This window comes from Megascapheus bottae, chromosome 10 (assembly GCF_031878675.1).
Source record: "Megascapheus bottae isolate mThoBot1 chromosome 10, mThoBot2.hap1, whole genome shotgun sequence".
Classification (NCBI taxonomy): Eukaryota; Metazoa; Chordata; class Mammalia; order Rodentia; family Geomyidae; genus Megascapheus; species Megascapheus bottae.
In genome coordinates this window covers 27,276,353-27,296,712 of record NC_143518.1, presented here as the reverse complement: position 1 = coordinate 27,296,712, position 20,360 = coordinate 27,276,353, and the positions used below count along the sequence as shown (strand labels likewise).

Genomic DNA, 20,360 nt, shown 5'->3' with positions numbered 1-20,360 from the left:
AAGCTTGTAATTCTAAGTGGTTTAATAGAATAATGCTGAGGGAAAATTCCATGATTGGAGAAGGAAAGAAAACATTTCCTTTTTGCATTGTATCATTCCCTTATCTTCTTTTAAACTGTGTTACAGCAAAAATTCACCCCTCAAAATGATACATAAAACTAAAAAATTTAATACTAGAATAACAAAGAATAGAAGTAATAATGGACAAACAAATCAGACACTTTTCAAATGAAAAACTACTTATGGCAAATGATAAAAATCTGCATAGTTACCTAGAAATAAAATGAAAATCAAAATCATACTGATATTCTACCTCACTAAATTAAAAATGGCAAACATGATCAAAAAGTAACAAGTGTTGGTGAGGGTGGGGAAGGAAAGAATTATAAACAAACAAACAAAAAAACCCCAGGCATTTTAGTGCTAGAATCTGTATCCTCATCTACAACATTTTAGTACTTTAAAAGGTAGTGTTTAAAAATACTTCATAGAAAAAAAAATCAGCACTCTTGCTTCATTTAATCAAATTCTAATCAAGATATGTAAATGGAATGGTCCCATTGATTGATACCATTCTATTGTCCATTTCTCATGCAAACACTCTGTTACATACAAATGGCCTTATTCGTGTATCTTCCTGGCATTTGTCTTCCATCCTTAACCTAAATGGTGCGCTCTCCTTTGGACTTCCTTGCAAATGTTTGTGTGTTTATTTTTAAGGTGCGCTGTTAGATGTGCAGACAGACAGGAAGCCAGGGATTCTTTGACCACGGTGCTCTAAATGGATGGCTAGCGCCATCCAAATTTGGTTAGTAAGCAAAATTGTTCCTATTGCCCCACACTACCAACTAACCAATTGTCAGTGGACATTTAGTTTGTATATCATTCTTGATTCACATGAGTTATATAATCTAACATTCAGAGAAGGGTAATATAAGGAAAATTTTATTGCAATTTGTTATTCTGTTATTGTTCTTATATAAGCTATGATTTGTACATACTTGTACATGGATCTATTAAAGTATTTTCATTTGGAATATGTTTTTTAGAAGTAACTTTTAAAATGAGAAATGGCTAAATACTTATGATATATGTATCTGTTCTCTGTATGTCTTAGTATATAATATAACCTACTCACTTTATTTTTAAAACATTAGCACCTATGGTATGGAAATAAAGGAACAAAAACTAGATAGGCAAGAAAATAATTTTTTTCTTTTTCTTTTTTTTGGGGGTCAGTCCTAGGGCTTGAACTCAGGACCTGGGCACTGTCTCTGAGCTTCTTATGCTCAAGGCTGGCACTCTACCACTTGAGCCACAGCACCACTTCAGGCCTTTTCTGTGTGTGTGGCACTGAGGATTTGAACCCAGGGCTTCATGCGTGCTAGGCAAGCATTCTACCATGAAGCCACATTCCCAGCCCCAAGGAAAATATTTTTTTTTTAGGTAACAAAGCATAATAGGTCACATATATAAATCTATCTCTATCTATAATAGTTATTTTTTAAAATTTTTGTGGGTCATAAGGCTTGAACTTCGCCTGGGTGTTGTCCCTGAGCTCTTCAGCTTAAGGTTACCCACCTACCCTTAAGCCAAGCCTCACTTCCTGTTTTCTAGAGGTTAATTGGAGATAAGAGTCTCAGGTGTCTGGCCGGGTGAGTGGCTCACGCCTGTAATCCTAGCTACTCAGGAGCCTGAGATCTGAGGATCAAGGTTCAAAGCCAGCCTGGGCACAAAAGAACAAGAATGTGAGACTCTTACCTTTTCTAATTAACCCTTAGAAAATGGGAAGTAGGGCTTGGCTCAAGGGTAAGGTTGTAGCCTTGAGTTGAAGAGCTCAGAGAGAGTGTCCAGTCTGAGTTCAACTCCCCCCCCCCTCCGCAAAAAGTCTCAGGTCCTTTTGTGCCCAGGCTGACTTTGAACCTTGATCCTCAGATCTCAGGCTCCTGAGTAAGCTAGGATTATAGGCGTGAGCCACCATACCTGGCTTAAAATAGTTAATTTTGGCCGTCAACTTAATTGGACTGAGAAATGCCTAGGAAATTAGTAAAGCATACCTCATGGTGTGGGCAAAACCATGCCTGAATGTGGTCAGATCGAAGAGAGGAAATGAAGAGGAAAGCCTCCATATTCGCTTCGGAATCCTGCCTTCCATGAGAGGAGCAGGTATGCCCCTCACACCCTCTTTACCATGAAGTTCTATTTACCTCACATCTATGGCATTGGCTGAGGGCTTCCATAGCAGACATCAAATGAAGGCATGGCCTGAATGTGAAATGGCTTGGAAACCAGATGTTACAGTACTAAAATATTTACATGGGAGAATTACAGATAAATCTAGTAGAGAGTTAGGAAGGAGCTGAATCTAAGGATCCATTTATATCCGTCCAGTTAAATCCCAAGATCATATTTTCATTCTCTTTAAATAAACAGGGCATGCTCTGTTTATTTGTTGTGGAGAAACTACTTGTACTTGTGTTTTTGGCAAAACCCAAAAAACACAGTATTGGCTAGAGATGATCATTTTTTAAACTCTTCCTGTTAGTAGACATTCAGGACCATGGATAGTAATGAGACATTATTTTTGCATTGGAATCCTTGATGTAGGAGAAGGGTTGAATTATGCTGACTGGCCTGATCCTGCCTTACTCACTGGGGCTTGCTTGCCTTTTGCCTTTACTTCTTGCCACTGGCTGGTGTGAGCTTCTCCAGGTGGCTTCTTCTAATTATATCAGTGACAAAGTTCAGTGGCCCTGTCATGTTCACAGAAAAGGGTTAGAGAAGGTATTTCTGCCTCTTCAATAATAGGTCTTCCTCTTTCTTAAGCCAAATGAGGCTTCCTTTTTATCCTATCCATGTTTCCAGATTTGGAAAGGGAAGTCATTGGGTTCTGAGCAAAAGCTAGCTGACTCTGTTCTTCTTGTGTCCTCTCTTCTGGAAACTGGAGGAAGGCATGGCACATAGGATGGAATGTTCTGAGTTTTCTTACTCTTCATTGATCTATAACAATTCTCAAGTGGTTTTGCTTCCAAAGAGGCAAAAAATTAGTTCTTAGAACTTTATTACTAAAGTATAAATATGCATATCCTGATATAATTATTTATCTCTGATATTAATTCATTTTTTTCAGTGCCAGGATGGTGGGCTGGGGATTTTAACTCCTGGCTTTTTCACTTAATGTTTGTTACTCTACCACTTAAGTCACACTTCAACTTCTGACTTTTTGCTTGTTAATTGGAAATATGAATCTCTTTGGATTTGTCTTCCTGGTTTGGCTTCAAACTGTAACTTTTAGATTTCAGAGTCCTGAGTACCTACGATTATAGTCAGGAGTCAGGAACCCCTGGGTGTGTTATTTCGTTTAATGGGGTGATGACATAAAGGTTTTTTAGGGGACAGTAATGAAAAGATGGTTGGAAAACATGAGCCCAAGGCATACTGTTTTTCCCTCTTTTTGCTTAGTTTTAGTGTCTTATGATGCCATTACTTTATCCTAGGTGAATTGTAAGGGGTTTTTGTTTATTTTTTAACCATGTTATTTTCGGCACATAGCTTCAATCTGTAAAATTGCCTTGTGGTGTTAAGATGGTTGCTTCAATTCTCCTGTCATGTGTGACTGACAGGGAGAAAAAGGGAAGGGCCAAAGGTACACATCAGTGAGATGAGATGACTTTAAAGGAACGATCTCAACTTCCCTCAATAACCTCTGATGGAACCTTCTTGCCTAGAACAAAGCAACATGGACCTCACTTCCACCAGGGAGACTGGGAAATGCAGGCTGATCTACCTATCTAGTAAAGTTGGGTGCAGCAATATTCCCAGTGAAATGGAAGTCTGTTAATAAGAAAGGAAACCTGGAAACTGCATAAGCCACCAGCAGTCTTTTAAGTTATCTTTCTTGTCAGTTGTCTTCACGGTAGCTACCCAGGTCAGGTAGAGTTTGTGATTTGGAATCTGGTAAACACTAACCAGCTTGTATCAGGACTTGTTAATCTGGTGCTCTAAATTCTGGAGCACAGTGTTTTTTTTTCTCCAGTCCTGGGCTTGAGCTCAGGGCTTGAGCACTGTCCTTGGACTTTCTCAAGGCTAGCACTCTACCACTTGAGCCTCAGCACCACTTCTGGCTTTTTGCTATGTATGTGGGGTACTGAGGAATCGAACCCTGGTCTTCATGCATGCTAGGCAAGCACTCTACCACTAGGCCAAACTCTCAGCCCAAGGAGCACGGTGTTTTGTCAGTAAAGTGCTGGGGAGAGAGCCTGGGGTTTGTAAACTGAGAGTATGTTTCTTCAGTTTCTGGATTATTGATCCAGAAACTTTCTATTTTAAAGGTTGCTGTGGGAACCACCAGTTACTGAGTAATTATATTTAATGAAATTTTATTGCTTAGAAATTTAGAGTTTTGTGGATAAATATTAACATTTGTTAAATGTTAATTAAAGAAAAACATCACTGTGTTTCTTGCGAATAGATTTGTAACTGTTTTTTTAACAAAATGATGTTAATCTTGAATATCATAAATTTCACAGTAACTGGTAAATATGTGTGTGTGTGTGTATGTGTATGTGTGTGTGTGTGTTCTTACAAACCTGGAAGTGCTAATAGTCTTATAATGTGCCAACAATTTAGAAAAAAAAACTGCAGTGGAAAATTTCCAATTGAATCTGTGGATTTTGACATAATTACTTCCCTTAGCAAGTAAAGTGGCATTGTAATGGTTGACAAGTCTCTGGGCATGCAAGTAGAGTCACTTTAATGTCACTATTGTGTTCAGGGACTAGAATCAAATCTATGACCTCAGTGCTTCTTGGGCAGGGGTGGGAAGTATTGGGTAGTGATTTGCCATTGTTTCTCTGCCTCTCCGTCTTCTTTCTTTCCATGTTTCATTCTCTTTTCTTCATTTTCCCCTCTCTACTCTATTATCATTTTGAAGTACTTTGAGATAGTAATCACATAGGCATTGTTTTGGAACACAGAAAATTATACTTGAAAGATTAATTTTAAACAGAAGTTTTTCTATATTGAAGGATTTTCAAAAGCATAATATTTCTTAGATTAATTTTTTTATTTCCTTCATATTCCATTCCATGCATTTAGAAAGGCAGGAATATTGACCTGCATAATGCATATTGTTACTTACATGTTCATAATAGAATATTTAAATAACCACAGTAAATTTTTGGCAAAGTGTAGATCATATTGCTTATTCTTTTGTTGAATAATTCCACTTAGCTGTTTTCCAGTCAGAGAATTATATATAGGAAAGTTTCTCCCCTCTGTTCAAGGTATATGAGTAATGTGCAATCTTCTTGAAATAGGTAAAAAAAAAGGTTAAACATATTTAATGCTGTGTCAAGGAAAGAGGCCAATGGAGGTAACAGAACCAATCTGTGAATAGACCAGAATAATAGATATATTTCGAAAGCTTAGACAGTCATGTTAAGAGGATCTGATGAGTCTCAAAAAACGTGGCCTGGGGCCACTAAAAGGAGATGAGAGGAGAGAGGAAATTCAAAGAAGGCAATGTGGATTTGCCAAGGCACCTATGCTGAAAGTGTAGGTGGAAGGTAGGAATTATTTTACTATACATTGTTGCTTCAATACCCCAAATTACTTTTAATATGTAGTAGGTATGTAAATGTATTTATTGAAAAAGATGACTAAATGAAGTGTCAGGAGTTTTATGCCTCTGATGCTGGGTTCTCTGTGAGATTATTGAAAAATAAAAGATGTTTTAATGTAATGCTAGTACTTAGATTTTACAATGAAGACAATGGAAGGTAATTGAATGATTATTGTCATTGCTAGAAGTGGTGTCAAGTGATTTCTGCCACCGTCAAAGTTGTACTGGGAAGTGCTCAGTCTTCCAGTTTCACTTTCTCAGTCTTACTTTTTCCCAACCTGTTCCCAACCTGAACTTCAACTGCCCGCTCTGTGGATGGCTACCTAATTGTCATCTCCAGATGAGGATGGTGTCCCACATTCCAGCTTTTCAGTTTAATGCATAATTTGTTGTCCCTGTTTGGGTGTTTTGCAGACACTTAAACATCAGCATGTCCAAATATGCACCTCACCTCTTTCTCCTCATGTAAAAAAAGTAGCAAAGAGTAGTGCTCAAGATTATAGAGTTAGCATCTGGGTTTTAGTCTTAGGTGATCTCTACAAATTGTGTGACTTTTCTGTACCTCCATTTCCTCATTTGTGAAGTGAGAATAATGTAGAACCTGTTTCAAAAGATTATTATGGGATTGTGCACGTGCACACATGTGTGTGTCTCATAGATTAGTGCTGGCACATGGCAAATACCCTATAAATACCACATCAGCAAGCTAGCCAGATATTCTGTGTCTCCAAACCTGATTAATAAAGTACTGTTCAACTAACTACCAAAACTGGAAATGGTGAGATTTATTCCAGCTTTTCCGTGTTCTTGTGTTCCATAGCAAGCATGACATCATATTTACTATTACTGCTTTGGTTATCTTTGCTTTGTATTACCTGCCTTGGTCAGGAACTAGCCTCTATCTTAGCTCCATTTTGCAACACACTCTGTTTAGATCCTAGTGGCTTTTCTGAAATGTAATTCAGGTTACTCCAAACTCATCATTGCTTTCCTATTAATACAGAAAATACACATAGCAACAAAGCCTCTGAAAGGTCTGCTTCCTTCTCTGTCTTATTCTGGCCTTTAACATTTAGTTTCTTTTTTTAAATTGCATTTTATTGTTTGGTGCTCATCACAACATGGGGCCAGGCTTCTCATGTTTATCTGCTTGAAATCCACTGAGACTTACATGAGCTAAATTCTATGTGAATATGAGTTACATCTCCCTGTTTCAGTCATGGAAGCTGTTAGATTTTTATTTGTTGAACAATCTGGCGATAATTTATATCTCACCTTAAGAAAGCTATCTCTATATCTTTTGTCAAGAAGGAAAAATTCCTTTTAGCTTTATGAGTAGTGCATGTATGTTCTCTTTTTAAAAAATATTATTTTGTTATTAAGGTGTTGTACAGAGGGGTTACCATTTTATCAGTCAGATAAGGAGTACATATCTTTCCTTGGACAATGTCTTTCCTTCTTTTTCTTTCTTCCTGTTTCCCTCTCCTGCTCCTGCCCACAAGTTACATAAAAAATGACCTATTGATGTTATCTTTTTAAGGGTTCTAAACCTCAGTCCATCTCTTGTAAAGTAATGATAATACTTTGCAGTAACCAAGTTTCTGGAACAATGGATAAGAAATTCTATCAGGCCTTTGAATATAGTGTGGAAAATGTTCTCTACATTTTGTCTAGGAGTCAAGAAGTTGTGAAAGAACAGTGACTTACTGTTCTTAAGAGCCGCTGTGGTGGCAGTACCTGATGATTCACTGCGGGAAGTGTGAGGAGAAGATACCAGTGGTAGCTGGTGGTGTCAGAGCGGGAAGGGCTTTTCAGGCTGAGGGTCTGGATAGTCCAACCATAAAGTACAGGGCACTAGACTGGGGTCAATAACGCCTAGTTTTCAATCCTATGTTACACCTCCCTTGATCCATACACAACTGAGCTGTAGTAAAAGAAACACTATCAAATGGGAATTTGGCCCATTTGGAGATAAACTTGAAGTCCATCTCATTGGAAGGTTCATCCCTTTGCTCACACAGTAGCTGTATGCTGGGTATATGGTTTTTTACTTGGCTGGCATCCTATTTCCAGAATGTAAAATTACTGTCTCTTCATTAGAGAGAAATTTCTAAGTGACTTGTTACATTTTAGAGACTCGTGTGACTGTAGAAGAAACTTACAAATAGCCAGATGGGGTTACACATTTTTTTTTAACTGATGTTGAGAATGTGTTAGAGGAAGTACTGGTAAGCCAGTGCAAATTCATAGGAATGGGATTAAATGTCTGAATCCATTTATTACTCCTAAGGCAAAATTCTGCCTGCTTAATAAATTAAAAAATCCAGATGAATGTAGATATATATATAGGCTTACTTTTCAGCCACACATATAATAATTACTTGTGAATGTTAGAAACATTCTGTTCAGAGGACTTACAAGTAAATCTGCATCATGAACATGAAGAAACTGTGATGAGCTGCAAAGGTCCCAATGTGAAAGCATGGCCAATAAACCTCCCATTTGATCCCTATTGCTCTCTCTGTGTATTTTGAAGAAAATGGTTTAATGATTGCTACTTGACATTATGCAGGCATTTCAGATCTAGGTTTATCTGTGCCATCCTAAATCCTCTGTAGTGAAAATTGAGATTCTTTCCATTTTGATTATTACATTTTGATCTTGAAATCAACCTTTCCTTGTTTGGTTATAACAAACTACAGATGTTCTGTTTTGGTTTTTGGGATAAATCTTGGTTTGTAGCCCAGGCAGACTCAACTTCAGCCTCCAGAGTGCTAAGATTCTATGTGTAAACCATCACACCAACTCAGTTCTGTTCCTTTTGACTGTAATAAGTGATTACAGAGAAATTACTCTTAAGTATTTAATATAACCAAACTATAGGAGAGTACATCCCTTTTTTTCTAAATTCATCTATTTTTCTAAACATCATCTATCAGTAGCTGTCTTTATTATGTGTCCCTTTTTATCGTATTAGACTTCAAATTCCTGTTTAAGAAACTACTTCCACAGCATCTCCCTAGCTTTTCTTAATTTCTCAATGAGTTTTTTTGAGTAAAATACTATTTAGCTCCAAAGGCAATTTTTCTAGTGGCATAGCAATGACTGGGCTTAGTGGCAAGCACCTGTCCTCACCACCAACATGGGGAAAACACAGGATGAATACTGTGGCATGGGGCATGTTCCTGGACATAACTGGGTACCCTACCACTTGAACCATGTTCCCACTCAGGCTTTTTACTAGTTAATTGGATCTGGAGTCTTGCAGATTTTGCTATCTCCCTGGCTTCCTACCTCAACCCTTTAGGTGTCAGCATCCAGAGTAGCTGGGATCCAGATGTGAGCCTCTGTCTTCCTGTCTAATTGTGCTTCTACATATACATAGGTCTAGCCTTCTCAAGGTAGATGACGAGTGGAAAGACCGGGAAGTAGAAGAATTAGTTTAGAATGAAACTTACACATTTCTAGATAACAAGAATTCTGTAATGCTTAAATTTACTTCTTATTTTCTAGGGACTTCCTTCCTCGGGGGTCTGGCATTGTAACCAGAAGACCTCTCGTGCTGCAGCTTGTTACTTCCAAAGCAGGTAATGAAGGAGGCCGTCCCTGTGTGGGTGGGTGTGGGTGGGTGTGGGTGTGATCTGTTGAGTGTGGCCACTGGGCGGTACCAACAGGATACGCTTCCATGGCCACAGTGGCCCACAATTCTTTCCAGAGTGCTCCCTTTTTGATTGCCCTTTGAATTCATTATAAACACGTATTTTTTATGCCTTTAAAGCTCATTATAACCCATTGATGTAATTTTATAGTACTGTATAACACCATGACTTCCTTGATGGGCTTCCTTTCCTCTTATGAGGCACACATGTGTGAGCGCATGCGTATGTAAATAATTTTAAGTACAATCGACAACCCACTCCTTTCGCTTTCTGCTGCCTCCTTCCCCTTACCAGTCCCACAGTTATTTTTACACACACGTATGTGCACGCATACACACACACACGTATGTATGTATCTTTTAGGACTATATTTCATAAATGAGTAAAAGTATATTTGACTTTTTTTTACCTGTGTGATTTTAAAGTTTATTGAGATCTATGTTGGCCTTTTGAAAACAAATAGATATGTGTAATCATTTTCAAAACCAGGATATATAGCCCCCAGTTTCATTTTTCTCACAAATGACACAATTTTAGTTTTCTCTGTGGCTGAGTAATATTCCATGGTATATATGAAAAAAATATATATGCCAATTTGGCTGATTTCCCAGTTTGGCTATTGGGAACAAAGCAGCAATTAACATGAGTGTAAATGTATTTTTCTTGATTTAGATTCTTTGGGATATATGGAAAGATCATGAGATAATTATTTTTAAATTTCTGAGAAAGTTATATACTGATTTTATGGTGGTTATGCCAGTTTACAGTGCCACCAAGATTGGGTGAGGATTCCTTTATCCCCTTAATCTTCTCCAAGACTTGTTTTTTTTTTCTTCTGATGATTGTCATTCTGACTGGGACAGAATGGATTAAAATTTCCTTTAAGGTCCACCGTGCTAGACATTTCTTCATGTATCTGTTAGCCATTTTTATCTCCTCTTCTGAGCACTGTATTCACTTTATTTACCCATGTATTAAGTTATTCTTTGTTTCTTTGTGCCCTTTTATATTCTGGATGTCCATTGCTATTTGTTGAATAGCAACAAAGATTTCCTGTCATTCTGTTAGTGTTCTTTTAATCTTGTAATTGTACCTTTTGCTGTGCAGAAACTTTTTAGTTTGATGCCGTCCTATATGTTAATTCCATTCTTTCTGGAAACTTGAGCCTGATTTAGAAAGTGATTACCTCTATCTCATATTGTTACAGTATCTCACTTTGTTACCTGATATATCAGATATATTTGTATTTGGTTATTTGAAATTGGATAGGGAACGAGGGAAAACAAGAGGAGGGGTGGGGGGGGGAGGGAAATGGGGACCAAGACATGAGAAAGGATATCAATGTATGTGAATTAATGTACCTTCTATCTGGCAAATATCATGTAACCCTTCTATTAATTACAATAAAAATATATGAAAAAAAGAAAGTGATTACCTCTAGCTATAATTTCTAGAGTTTTCCCACAGTAGATTTGAAATTTCAGTTCTTAAGATCTTTGATCCATTTGGAGATGATTTTTATACAGTTCAAGACTAAGGTCTAGTTTCAATCTCCTGCATGAAGATAACTACTTTTCCCAGTGCTATTTGTTGAAGAGACCTTTTCTCCAGTGTAATTTTAGCTACTTTGTCAACAATTGGATGATGTGGCTGTGTGGTTTTATTTTGGAGTCTTCTGTTCCATTGGTCTTGATGTTTCATACAAATAATAAAAACAGCATAGTACTATGAGTTTGTAGTAAAATTTGAAGTCCAGCATTGTGATTCAAACATCTATCTTTTTGCTCAAGGCTACTTTTGTGAATTCATAGTCTTTATGCATCTGTATGAATTTTACGATTGACATCTCTGTTTCTGTGAAGAATGCTACGGGATTCTAGGCATTGTATTGACTACATACTGTATGTCATTGTATGGCCATTTCCATTGTATTCTGCCAATCCATGTACTTGGGAAGTTGTTCCATGATGTGCCTACTTTTTAAATTTTTTTTTTTTTTGCCAGTCCTGGGCTTGGGCTCAGGGCCTGAGCACTGTCCTTGGACTTTCTCAAGGCTAGAGCTCTACCATTTGAGCCTCAGCACCACTTCCGGCTTTTTTCTATGTATGTGGTACCAAGGAATCGAACCCGGGTCTTCATGCATGCTAGGCAAGCACTTTAACCACTAGGCCAAACTCCTGGCCCCTTAATATGATTTTTTTCTAAGTCTTTCCATTTCCTAACAAATGGGGCGATGTCATTCTTTCTGACAGCAGCATAGAATTCCATTGTGTATAAATACCACATCTTGTTGATCCACTCATCAACTGAGGGACATCTGGGTTGGTTCCATATCTTTGCTATGGTAAATAGTATGTGCTTGCTTTTAATAGAAATTTCTAAGAAATGAAACTGTTCGTAACAGATAGCACCATTCTTCGTAAGGGAAGAAAGATGTACCATGCTGTATGAGGACAAATTTGGGAGCTGATGAATATATTCTTTATCTTGATTATGGTGATAGTATCACATGCTTATGATATATGTATATATATTTGCATATGCTTATTAGACTGAGTTTTATATATGTGCAGCTTCTTGTATGTCAGTTATCTCAATGGAGTTGTTAAAATATTCATTTGTATACTCAAAGTGACTTTTTATAGTTAAATGTTTTATTATTATTATTGTAAAGTTGATGTCCAGAGGGGTTATCTTAATGAATTTTTGGTTTACTCATAGGGAATCCCTGAATAATTGGCCATGGTTTAATTGCTATGCTGCGTCCCAAAGACATCAAGTAGCAAACAGGATCTGCCACATACACATTTTGCTATGATTAAATTCTCCTCAAAACACTGTCAATTTTCTTTTTTAATTTAAAGTTTTATGCTTGGTGAGGTTTGCGCCTGGGTACTTTTTGTGGCTAATGTGGAATAGGGTTGTTTATCAAGGATCTCTTTTATTCATTTGTTTGTTGGGCTTTAAAAAAAACTTTTTTTTTGAGTTTTCTTTTTTTTTGGTACTGGGGATTGAATCCAGGATGTTGCACTTAATAGGCAACTGCTTTGCCACAAAACTACATCCTTGCCCCATCCCCTCCTTTTTTTAAAGGAACAATTACTAGGTGCTTTACAAGCTGTTGTTTTTTTTTTTTGCCAGTTGTGGGGCTTGAACTCAGGGCTTTGTTCCTCAAGGCTAGCACTCTACCACTTGAGCCACAGTAACACTTTGGGCTTTTTTCTTTGTATGTTGTACCGAGGAATTGAACCCAGGTAGAGGCAAGCACTCTACCACTAGGCCACACTCCTGGGCCCAAGCTGTTGGTTTTGAACCATATTTTGAGACCCATTCTTAATAGTTTGATCTAATTCTTTTACTGTTATCTTTTCCTAGATACGTTATTCTTTCTTTTTACTGAATCGTTTTGTTGGGACAGTACCTGTCATCCTAGCTAGGCATGGTAATGCACACATGCCTGTAATTCTAGCACTTCTGAGGCTGAGGCAGTAGGGTCCTGAGTTTAAGGCTCACCTAGGCTATATAGCAAGACCATATGTGAAAGTAAAAACAAGACAAAAGCCACAAAATACAACTGCATAGCCTTCCAGGCATAAACATAAGGGTTGCATAGCCACTCACCCCTTGGAGCTTTGCTTTTCTTTGATTTCTAAGTGTAGGAAGGTCAAATGACTCATAGAATCATGGTATCAAGTGTGCAGTTTTAATTCCAGAAAACGAGATTTCTGACCAGGGAGTTTGCCAATGGGAATGTTAGATTTTCAAAAGAATTGGAGGATTATGGGCATAGACTAAAGTATCAGAAGTGTTCATTGTTAGGAAAGATGTGTTGAGGGATTTTTTTCCCCCTTGAAGAGTGGATATACAATGTATATATGCCCTTCCAAAGGTTCTAGATGGAGAACCATGCTTGTTAAATAGACAGAGATACAGATATTATATTTATGTATTAAGATAAGACTGTCATACTGTTCTCATACCTATTAAACTATTTTGTTGAGAACTCAAAATCCATTTTTCTACAAACCTTGTTTTCAAGGGTAATCAAGACCGACATTAACTCTGATTTGATTGTGCTTTCCAGATCACTTCTCTTTTAATATTTATGTAACTCCACAAATTCAACATGACTTTGTTTTATAATGCGGGGCCTCTCATTCTGTCTCTCTTTCCTTTCTGCTCTTGTTTCCTCCCTTTCCTTTCTTCTTTCCTCCTCTTCTTTAGGGTCCATTCAGGAACTATACTTTTACTGATTTTGCATGTGTGTGGGTTCTCACAGAGCTAGCTATTACATAGCTTTCACTAGCCATACATTTAATAGGAGACTTAAAGAATCTCTAGTAGTTTAGTCATACACATTCTAATAGAAAGTCAAGAGCAGTATTTACTTAGCTCTCAAGATTTTTAAAAAAAATTCAGAGAACCATTGTAAACAAATGAACCTAAATTGTATTTCTTCACATATTAGACAGCTGCCCTTTAATAACATCCACATTTCTGGAAAGGAATGACTCAACTAAAGATACTGCTTTAAGAAAAATGAAGGAATTGTGTATTTCAGTAGCATTGCCATTTATTATGAGTTTCTGGTGAACTTTCAGCTCCTTTTTCTTTCTTTTTTTTTTTTTTGAGAAAAAGGTATTTAGACTTATATCTTCCTTGAAATTTCAAACCAAAAATTAGTTTTCTAGTCTGAGACCTCTCTGTTCTGTGTAATATCTGCTATTTAGCTGTCAGTATCTGTTTAAAGATGAGAGGAACCAGGTGTACTCTTTTATGTTATGTTTGTCTATGGTCAGCTTCCTCCTGCCACATACTTTCTTTTTTGTCCAGCATAGGGCTTGAACTCAAGAGCTAGGTACGGTCTCTGAGCATCTTTGTGCTCAAGGCTAGCACTCTGCCTTGAGCTGAAGTGCCAGACTTTGTCTGTCAAGGCTGGCTTTGAACCTCCACCCTCAATCTCAGCCTCCTGAGTAGCTAGGATTATAAGTAAAGAGCCACCAGTGCCTGGCTCCTGCCACTCTCATTTCTCCTTGTGTTTCAACCCATGGAGTTCACAAATTAGTGTTCCTTGCATCACTTTTGTTGGTTGTGATCAAGACATTTGCAGGGCATTCACTTGGCTATCACAGGAGAGGGGCACACGATGTTCTTCCTGGTGTTTTCAGCCTGCCTTCTCCCCAGGAAATACAGATCACAGGTCACTTGACCAGAAGGGTCAATGATACGCCCTGCAAGTTCAAGAAGTTGATTGTTAGGTTGTCTAAGTGGCTTAGAGACAGACCGTAGTTGGCACTGAGCTAGTCTGTTAACTTAGAAGATTAACTGTTGTTGCTTATATTTAAAAGCAAACTAAATTTACATGATTTTTTTTTGCCAGCCCTGGGGCTTGAACTCAAGGCCTGAGCACTGTTTTTGGGCTTTCTCAAGGCTAGAGCTCTGCCACTTGAGCCACAACACCACTTCTGCCTTTTTTCTATGTGTATGAATACTGGGGAATCGAACCCATATCTTCATGTATGCTAGGTAAGCACTCTACCACTAGGCCAAAATCCTGGTCCCCTGAAATGATTTTTTTTAAGTACTGTTCATAATGTACTACAAAACTGGTAGATTTTTTTTTCTTCAAAGTTTGTCTTATAGGTGATTTGTTCATAAATACCTTTTGAATTTTCTCGTGTGCCACATCCAGACAGGTTGCCAGTTTGTGTCCTACATACTACGATTTTATTGTTTCCTTTGACTATCATCTTGACTAATGTTTACAGAGCCAACTTAAAAAAAAAACAACTCTTCTAAAAGAAACATACTGAATGGAATTGTCTCTAATTTATGTGTCATGATATAGGAATTTGGGGTTATGCAATGATTTGCAAAGATTCAGGAATATGCTATTTTTCTATAAGGCATGCCAAAATCAATTTGAGGGTCTGTCCTTCAGAGACAAAAACATGAAGTACAATTTCCATTTGATCCATTTTTCATTGTTCCTTTATTTCCCTTTCAAGACTTTTCACCCATAAGCAATATATTTATTTCTTCTTTATGATATTATTTTAGCTAGTCTAGATTCTAGCACTTAAATCATTTCTACAGGCTTCTTCTTTTTTTTTTTTTTGCCAATCCCAGGGCTTGAACTCAGGGCCTGAGCACTGTCCTTGGGCTTTCTCAAGGCTAGAGCTCTTCCACTTAAGCCACAGAACCATTTCTGGCATTTTTTTTTTCTTCTGTATATGCCGTACCAAGGAATTGAATCCAGGTCTTTGTGCATGCTAGGCAAGCACTCTACCACTAGGCCAAACTCCTGGCCCCTGTATAGGCTTTTAATAAACATAAATACATTTGAATATAATACAGGTCTGTTTTGATTTAAAATTTATTGTCTAAATTATTTTAAAACATTTTAATTATTTTTGATCTAGACTACAGAGATTAACAACACTGGCTATATACAAATGTAAATGAATAAAGATTGCTTAAAAATATTTTCTCCCATGTTGATATGAAAGCTTTCTGCTTGGGTTTAAGACACAATTTCTTTCTTTCTTTCTTTCTTTCTTTCTTTCTTTCTTTCTTTCTTTCTTTCTTTTTCTTTTTTTTCTTTTTTCTTTTTTTTTTTGTTGTTGTTGGTGGTGGTAGGGCTTGAACTGCCTGGGCACTGTTCCTGAGCTCTTCAGCTGAAGGCTAGTGCCCTTCCCCTAGAGCCACAGCGCCACCTCCAGTTTTTTAGTGGCTAATTGGAGCTAAGAGTCTCATGGTTCTCTGGCTGACTTTGAACTGCCATCTTCAGTTCTCAGCTTCCTGAGTAGCTAGGATTACTGGCGTGAGCCACCACACCTCGTTTAAGACACAGTTCCTATACCGAAGGGATTATAGATAGTGTTCAAGAAGAAAGAATGTGTTTGAATTGTGGAGAGGTAAAGTATTTGCAACTCAAATACAGAGTGAATTTAGCTAGGTTGGATTGGGTGTTTCTTCTTACCTATGGGACAGTAAATGGTCAGTCACACCCATTAGTACTTCCTGGAAAATAGAACAGCAGAAGTAAAAGCCTCAGGAGTCATAGGACAAAATTATCCAGCTAAGGAAGATACACATATAACTGTGGTGTGAGCAAGAGCAGGGTAACCACTGAGCCTGTGTTCCTTTGGGTCTGGCTTACTTTACTTAATATGATTTTTTTCATATATTTTTATTGTAATTAATAGAAGGGTTACATAATATTTGCCAGATAGAAGGTACATTAATTCACATACATTGATATCCTTTCTCATGTCTTGGTCCCCATTTCCCTCCCCCCAACCCCCAACCCTCATCTTGTTTTCCCCCCTTCCCTATCCAATTTCAAATAACCAAATACAAATATATCCAATATATCAAATAACAGAGTGAGATACTGTAACAATATGAGATAACCAAGGGACAGCAAAAGAGATGACAGATAACATAGTACATTAAGGACAACAATCACTCATTATATGGGTTTTGTTTCTGTATCCTGGAGGTCCTTTCATTTAGCATCATACTATATGGCCTTATGTATCTAGGTTTTGCTCTATTGCAAGTCTCTGCTAGGAGAGCCCAAGGTTTCTACTGATTATGACAAATGAGGGAAACCATTGAATCTATGTTCCTTTGAGTCTAGCTTACTTCACTTAATATGATTTTTTCTAAGTCTTTCCATTTCCTAACAAATGGGGCGATGTCATTCTTTCTGACAGCAGCATAGAATTCCACTGTGTACAAATACCACATCTTGTTGTTCCACTCATCAACTGAGGGACATCTAGGTTGGTTCCATATCTTTGCTATGGTAAATAGTGCTGCAATGAACATCGTTGTGCTAGTGGATTTAGTATGTCCTTGTTTCTGGACAATTGTGTAAATGCCTAGTAGGGGAGCTCTATGTTTAGTCTTTTGAGGAACTGCCATACTGCTTTCCATAGTGGTTGAACGGCTTTGCACCTCCACCAACAGTGTAGTAGTGATCCCTCCTGGCCACATCTCCTTCAGCATCTGTTGTTATTAGTTTTCCTGATCCTGGCCATTCTAACTGGAGTGAGGTGGAATCTTAGAGTTGTTTTGATTTGCATTTCTTTTATGACCAGAGATGTTGAGCATTTCTTCATGTGTCTATAGGCCATTCTTATTTCTTCTTCAGAGAAGACTCTCTTTAAGTCTTTGGCTCATTTTTTAATGGGATGGTTGTTACTTTGGAGGTTAGTTTTGGAGTGATTCAATTTTTTGAGTTGTTGATATATTTTAGATATGAGGCCTTTGTCCGTTGTTTGGTTGGTGAAGATCTTCTCCCACTCTGTAGGCTTCCTGATTAGTTTACTAGCTATGTCCTTTGCCATACAAAAGCTCTGCAGTTTAATGCAGTCCCACTTATCCAGACTTTCTCTGATTTGTTGTGTTTCTTGGTCCTTATTAAGAAAGTTTCAACCTATGCCAAGGAGACCTAGTGTATCTCCTATTCCTTCTTGTTAAGTTTTCAGTGTATCTGCTTTTACCTCAAGGTCTTTGATCCATTTGGAGTTAATTCTAGTGCAGGGTGACAAAGAAGGATCCAACTTTAGTTTTCTGCAGGTGCTTAACCAGCTCTGCCAGCACCACTTGTTGAAGAGGCTGTCTTTCTTCCATTCTATTTTTTTTTAGCTTCCTTATCAAAGATTAGGTGGCTGTAGGTCTGTGGTTAATATCTGGGTCCTCAGTTATATTCCATTGGTCTTCAGTCCTGTTCTTGTGCCAGTACCAAGCTGTTTTGGTCACTATAACTCTGTAATAGAGTCTAAAGTTTGGTATTGAAATTCCTCCTGCGCTGTTCTTTCTGCTAAGAATTGTTTTTGCTGTACAAGTTCTTTTATTATTCCATATGAAATTTTGGATTGCCTTTTCTATTTCATTAAAGAATGACATTGGAAAAAAAGAATGATGTTGGGGTATTGATGGTTATTGCATTGCATTTGTAGATAGCACTTGGCAAGATTGCCATTTTCAAGATATTAATTCTTCCAATCCAGGAGTATGGGAGGTTTTTCCATTTCCTCAGTTCTGCTTTAATTTCCTTTTTCAGGGTTTTAATGTTTTCATCAAAAAGGTCCTTTACATTCTTAGTCAATTCCTATAGGAAGGTGGTTGATTTTTGAGGGTTAATTTTATACCCTGGAATTGTAGCATTTCTTTAATGTAAAAAAACAAAGCAGTTAAATGATACTTGTTTTCTTTCCACCTTCAATTGCTGTTTCTACTCTCCATTTTCACTCCTTGAGGTCTTGTTTCTCTTGTCTCTTCTCAACGCCTGGGTTTCATATCCTTTGAGCACCTTGACAGTTTTCCCTGAACATCGGCTTAGTTTGTTTTCACACATACACAAGAAGCGGATGGTTTAACGTGCTCCTATCCCAGGAACTTTTGTAGCATTCCAGCAGAAAAAGAATCATCCTGTCACTGAGATTAATCTGAACTCGTGGAATTCTGTGTACTTTTTCACATTCTTAAAATCACACGGCCTACTTGGCATGGCTCTGCTTCTATCACTGGCTAGCACCTGAAGGTAATTCCATCTTCCACAAGTTCAAAGAGGTTTATAAATTATTTCTGACCCTAAAAGCACTCTATTTGCAGGGAAGAGAGGGCAAATCCAATCTGTTTGACAGCGGATGTGACAAAACTAATATTTCAGAGAATTAAAATAACATTTAAAAACACTGAGAAGTGTTAATATGTTACGCAAATAAAAGGGTATTTTTGTTAAGTTGTTTTAAGATTTGACAGTTTAAGCAGTTCCACTAAATTTTTAATCAACGCGCTAATTTATAATGGATAAAGAAAGAAGGAGGAGTTTAACAGATATTTGTAAGAATGAGCTGGATTAAGAATGCTATTTTCGGGCCGGGAGTTTGGCCTAGTGGTAGAGTGCTTGCCTAGCATGCACGAAGACCCGGGTCCGATTCCTTGGTACCACATACATAGAAAAAAGCCAGAAATGGTGCTGAGGCTCAAGTGGTAGAGCTCTAGCCTTGAGAAAGTCCAAGGACAATGCTCAGGCCCTGAGCTCAAGCCCAGGACTGGCAAAAAAAAAAAAAAGAATGCTATTTCCTTGAGTGCTACAGTTGAACTGTCACTGTATTTATTTTTTTTTAAGAAATTTTGCATACTTGAGAATGAAAGGGTGATAAGAAGACCCTCAAAAGTGGGGCTAGGTGTAATCCTAGCTACTCTGGAGGCTGCAACTTGAGGATAAAAATTCAAAGTCAGCCCAGACACAAAAGGACCTGAGACTCTTATCTGCCATTAACCTCAAGAAAATGGGAAGTGGAACTTGGCTCAAGTGTAGGGTGGTAGCCTTGAACTGAAGTGCTCAGGGTCAGCACCCAGGCTGAGTTGAAGCCACATGACCCCCCCCCTACACAAAAAGACCCTCAAAAGGCTAAAGCAAAGGAGGAAATACTCCATACTCTGTGTATATCAGTTTGCAGAGGACTGAGCCTTGGATTTATCTGATCACTTGGAGAGCAAAAGGAAGGCAGCTCTTCTCTGATAAGACTGTCAGTGAAAGAAGTGATGCCAAGGAAAATGCCTTTCTCAGGCTGCTGCCTCTGTGGAGACTCCAGTGAACACACTTCCTCAAACACCAGTTTCCTGAATGAACCAAATTCCTAAATAGTTATCTGACACGTACACTAAACGACTCTTGTGGTTAAAATAGAATCCACTTACTAAGGTCAGGATTTGAAGCTACAACTAAATGACTCGATTCTACTTCCTGATATTCAGACATTTCAAGAATTCTGAAAATTAGTGGCTCCTCATCTTTTCAGTTTAGGTACATTGGTGGAGAAATGATGATGCAGCTAGCTCCAGTATATCTGGTTTTTATTTTAGGAGAGAATATTCATGTGATTTTTTTCAACATCCTTGTTAAAAAGCCAATTTCTTTAATTATGGGAAAAGCTTAGGGATTTTGCTGATCATGAAATTGCTTCCCCCTTCATAAAATGTTACTTATGTGGAAATTTCACAGTCTATTTAAGTATTTCAAATACTACTACTTTATGTACCATTAATGTAGTATG

General features: G+C 37.7%; 1 protein-coding gene across 7 annotated transcripts in view; it reads left to right on the top strand.

The window, feature by feature from the left end:
- The window catches only part of Dnm3 (dynamin 3), a 485,204-nt gene that overhangs the window by 61,325 nt on the left and 403,519 nt on the right, over positions 1 to 20,360 (top strand). For all 7 annotated transcript variants that reach the window (XR_016536837.1, XM_090340431.1, XM_090340434.1 and 4 more), the window contains exon 2: positions 9,137 to 9,210. Coding sequence is in view for 6 of the 7 variants with exons in the window: in XM_090340431.1 (XP_090196557.1) it covers positions 9,137 to 9,210 (74 nt within the window). In the remaining variant the exon portion in view is untranslated. The remainder of the gene's footprint in view (positions 1 to 9,136; positions 9,211 to 20,360) is intronic.